General features: G+C 38.6%; 1 protein-coding gene across 1 annotated transcript in view; it reads left to right on the top strand.

Annotated features, from left to right (window-relative positions):
* The first annotated feature begins 1,163 nt into the window (after positions 1-1,163).
* Positions 1,164-4,073, top strand: part of LOC116706731 (gamma-aminobutyric acid receptor subunit rho-1) — a 19,365-nt gene continuing 16,455 nt past the window's right edge. The window contains exon 1 of the mRNA XM_032543692.1: positions 1,164-1,483. Coding sequence (XP_032399583.1) covers positions 1,401-1,483 — 83 coding nt within the window. The 5' untranslated portion in view covers positions 1,164-1,400. The remainder of the gene's footprint in view (positions 1,484-4,073) is intronic.

Raw genomic sequence — 4,073 nt, 5'->3', positions numbered from 1 at the left:
GACAACTCTGCATGTAAGGTGTGTTCACTTGATTTCGGAACAGTATAAACGTGCATCCCTCTGAGTTTGCTTAGTATTCCCCATCAATGTTAGCATGCTGACAAATCAGGGCCCATATTTTCAAATTACTAAAACGAACTTGGCATTACAGGGGGGGGGAGAAAAAGTACTCATCTTCATTTAAATTAAAGTTAAATGAGTTAATGTGTTACGTAAATTAAACGATTTGATTTACAGTTAACACTAGCCGCTAGATTGGTAAGACTCATTAATATATGATATATAATACATCCATGGACCATGGTACCAAAGGATTCTGTGGTGCACATCGACATCTGGTGGTGAATTTGTGATGTTACGTTTGGGGAATTTGGGGAAATGTAAAACTGTCAATACAAGGGAGCATGCATGTCCCAGTCACACAAACAATGACTTTATTACATTTGTGATTCAATTGAATGATAATTTAATAAGATGCATTTTATTCAAAGGTGAGAAACTCTTTTTACCCATCCAATAAAAAATAAAAATGTGTTGAAATCAGTAAAATCCTCAACACAAGGCTAAGGAAAAAGGCACATGCTGGTCAAATTAAGTAGGTTAAGCAGGTCCATTTTTACTGGGTTGACCTTTCAGAAGTCTCTCGTTAGCATCTCGTATGCTACTCGTTGCAAAGTGACGCATGCGCAGCTTAAACCTGCAATCTCCTCACATTGGGCAGTCACACCCATTAGTGTAACCCCTCTACGTTATTGCACTTTGGACCAACGTGGTCAGGGTATATGAGACTGGGTTGGCTCACTCTGGATTAAGAGACGTTACATAACTTCCTGTAGGCCACAACACATATTGGTAATTGGTTATGTTTTTCAAATATACTGTATGTCCGGAAATATATCAAGTCAACATCAAACTGGAAAAGTTACTAAATGATACATTATCAGCAAATTGTGCAGATTCAAAATGTTCCAACAAAATAATCCCAAATGTTGTGTTAGAGATCTTCTTCCTCACCCATTTTATTCTTCATCATTTCGTATATTACTGTAAAATAGTCTGCGGATCAGATCCTCCATTCCTCTGACCTGCTGTCGTCTTTTACAGAGTGGAGGTGATCGAAGCACTCCGCGCTGTCAGGCGGATTAAAACCCACGCGCCGCGTTCCTGCTCCGACTCCAGCGACCGCCGGAGAACAAATCCGAGCTATCTCACGCGGAGGATTTGGAGGTTGAGGCGGAAGGCTTCCCCCTCCTCTTTGAGATGAAATACCGCGGCATCATGTATAGAATCTCACTATGTTTACTGCGCGAAGCGAGAGCGGCATGCGCGTCCTGTGCGGGGAAGGTTGTGGGACTAACCTGCAGTTTTGAGACTTTTGGAGAGGGCTGGGACTGGGCATCATGCACACGGATGTGGTGCTGGTTAACCTGCTAGTCTGGATGGTCGCTGTGTCCGGACAAATACTGCAGCAATGCAGACACAGGTCAGTTCATTATGGAAGAAGTGCAGGAGAGATGGAGACTTTTAATGCGCCGTGCGTAAAGACGCGTGAAGCTATGCTCTCTATTCTCTATTCTATTCTATTCCTCAGCAGATCGACTTTGCTATGTGGAATTCACATTTTAGATCAACTGCTTGATTCTGCTGACTTATCACTGATATGCTTATTATTGTTGTTCAGTCACACAATGCAAGATGCTGTTTGAAGTCCTGGCTCCAGTGGTTGTCTGCCTAATCACGTGCTTCATATATCCTTTATCATTTCATTTCTAATTTAGATGTCTGTATTTATGTCCTTTTACAGCCTGAAATCCCTACATTGCTTTCAGAATATCTATCCATCTATCTATCTATCTATCTATCTATCTATTCTATCTATCTATCTATCTATCTATCTATCTATCTATCTATCTATCTATCTATCATTCTGATGCTGAAGACAGTGGGATGTGATTCCAAACTAGTGAACCTTGAGTCACTATATCATTCCCCCCCCCTGTTGACAGTTGACTGTTTAGGGAGGATTGTTTTTCTTTGAAAAGTCAGATTTTGGATTTGTCCTTTTTCTTACTATTGAGCCCGGTTATGACATTAGCACATGACACTGTTGCATTTGGTTGTAATTACAAATTCTCCCTCTTCTGTCGCTCTGGCTTCTGTCATGATGATGTAATGTTATTATTCATTCTGATTCAGCCATAGCATCTGTTTAATGGTCCCAAAAAGCTTCTATCTGCAAGTAACGGCTGGCAACGTATTAAAGCCAGGATATATCTGGGTAAAGATATTCTCAACAGCAGAACAACAGTGCAATAAAGCACAGAAAAATAAGCGGTGGGTCCTTTATATTACCCAAATTAGTTTGTTTTTAAGTTGATGAAATGATAACACATTTTCTTATTTAAATTATAATAATAAACAATGTTGACCCACATCGATTTGATTCTGATTCAGGTCCAAGGTTCCACTTTACCTTGATATAAAAGATTCTCAGGGAACTTACACCGGAACAAGCAAGAAACAACCCCTTACATTTTTTTTTTAACCCTCTGTTGTCCTCATGTTGTCCTCATGTTGTCCTCATGTTGTCTTCATGTTGTCCTATATCAATGTTCTTTTTAATTCCCCAAAATAACATGATTGATTCCACACAACGCTCTTTGCCAAGTACAAATCTCTACTTTCATTCATTTTGGGGCGTCTCATTCAATTTTATAGCATTATAGCAAATGTTTTTGAAATATTATTGAGTAAAAGTTGACATATTCCAGTCTGTAATTATCCATCAACATCCATTCCTTTAATTTTAGTCTAAATAATTCCTAATTTCTGCTTTTCTAACTCAAACATTAGGTATAATAACTTATAAATGAGGTTTATTGACCATCAATTCCAAAAATAACTGCAAAATATAAAGTTAATAAGTTAGTGTTACTTAGTGGTGAAAACGTCAAAAAAACATAAGAAAAAGTTAAAAACATCAATAAAAAGCGTCAACAAAATTGTTGATTTTAAATTTTGACGGGAAGACAACACAAGGGTTAATAATACACCAGGTTAATGTTTACATCAATAATCCCCCCCAAAAATATAAGTACTTTTTACAATATTACATAAACATATTTAACATATTGAAAGATCAGTTTTTAGATTGTATTAATCAATATCACATCACTCAAGCAAATATTGATTTCAACTGGGGAACCAAATATTTGAACCCAGCCCTAATGCATACTACTATTCCAAAATAAAGGTCTCAGAAGTAGATTTTGAAGTCTTCTCGAGAGGCCAGAGTGTAAAGGGGACACCCCAGGACCTGTTTTCATTCATTGCCGTTGCGTTGGGAGTGGCTGTCGATGCTTACCTTCCTCGTGATGACAACACGATTACAACTTCTTCTTCTCTTTAAATATTCTAATTCTAATCTATCGTGAAACTGTTTCCAACATACAACAAATCAAAGAAACAAATCCTGAACACCAACTAATTATGCTAAGATCCTGCTGTGTTTTTCAGACCACACTATATCTCTGAGTTTTAAATGAGAGACCCCCCAACAGCTTTCAGTACAATGACACCAGTATACTCAGTGCTGAGTTTTGGACCCACTGTCCCAGGGCACCTTGGATCGGCTGCGTGTGTTGGTGTCTTTTTAAACTGGGGTGATGTGGACTCAGGACAGAGCCCCCCAACATGCTGGTAATCAAAGCTCTGTTTTTTGCTACAGAAAAAAGGTGATGTGTGCCTGCTTAGAAAAAATCACTTACTCTGATTAGGTAACCTGTAATCTGATGTGTCAAGTGCTTTCTGATTATTGCTATTGTTGTGACTTTGAGGAGGTGGCTGGGGGAAAGGCCAGCAGGTAAATGCCATTTTAGAAAAGCACAAATGTAATAAGCTACTGTATTTCTGCTGTGCATCTGTTGAAAGATACAGTTTTGGATTTGAGAAGCTAGTTGGGTAATAACTGGAAAAAAAATTACTTACTCACTTTGGGCTTCCAGGGGTTAAGTCAGGCCTATGCTCTCTTATGTCATCAGGGGACCTCCAACTAAGAACGTCTTCAGGAACAT

The sequence above is a fragment of the Etheostoma spectabile genome, chromosome 18 (genome assembly GCF_008692095.1).
Source record: "Etheostoma spectabile isolate EspeVRDwgs_2016 chromosome 18, UIUC_Espe_1.0, whole genome shotgun sequence".
Lineage (NCBI taxonomy): Eukaryota > Metazoa > Chordata > Actinopteri > Perciformes > Percidae > Etheostoma > Etheostoma spectabile.
The sequence above is the reverse complement of the archived record's forward strand: the minus strand, read 5'-3'. Positions and strand labels throughout refer to the sequence as shown.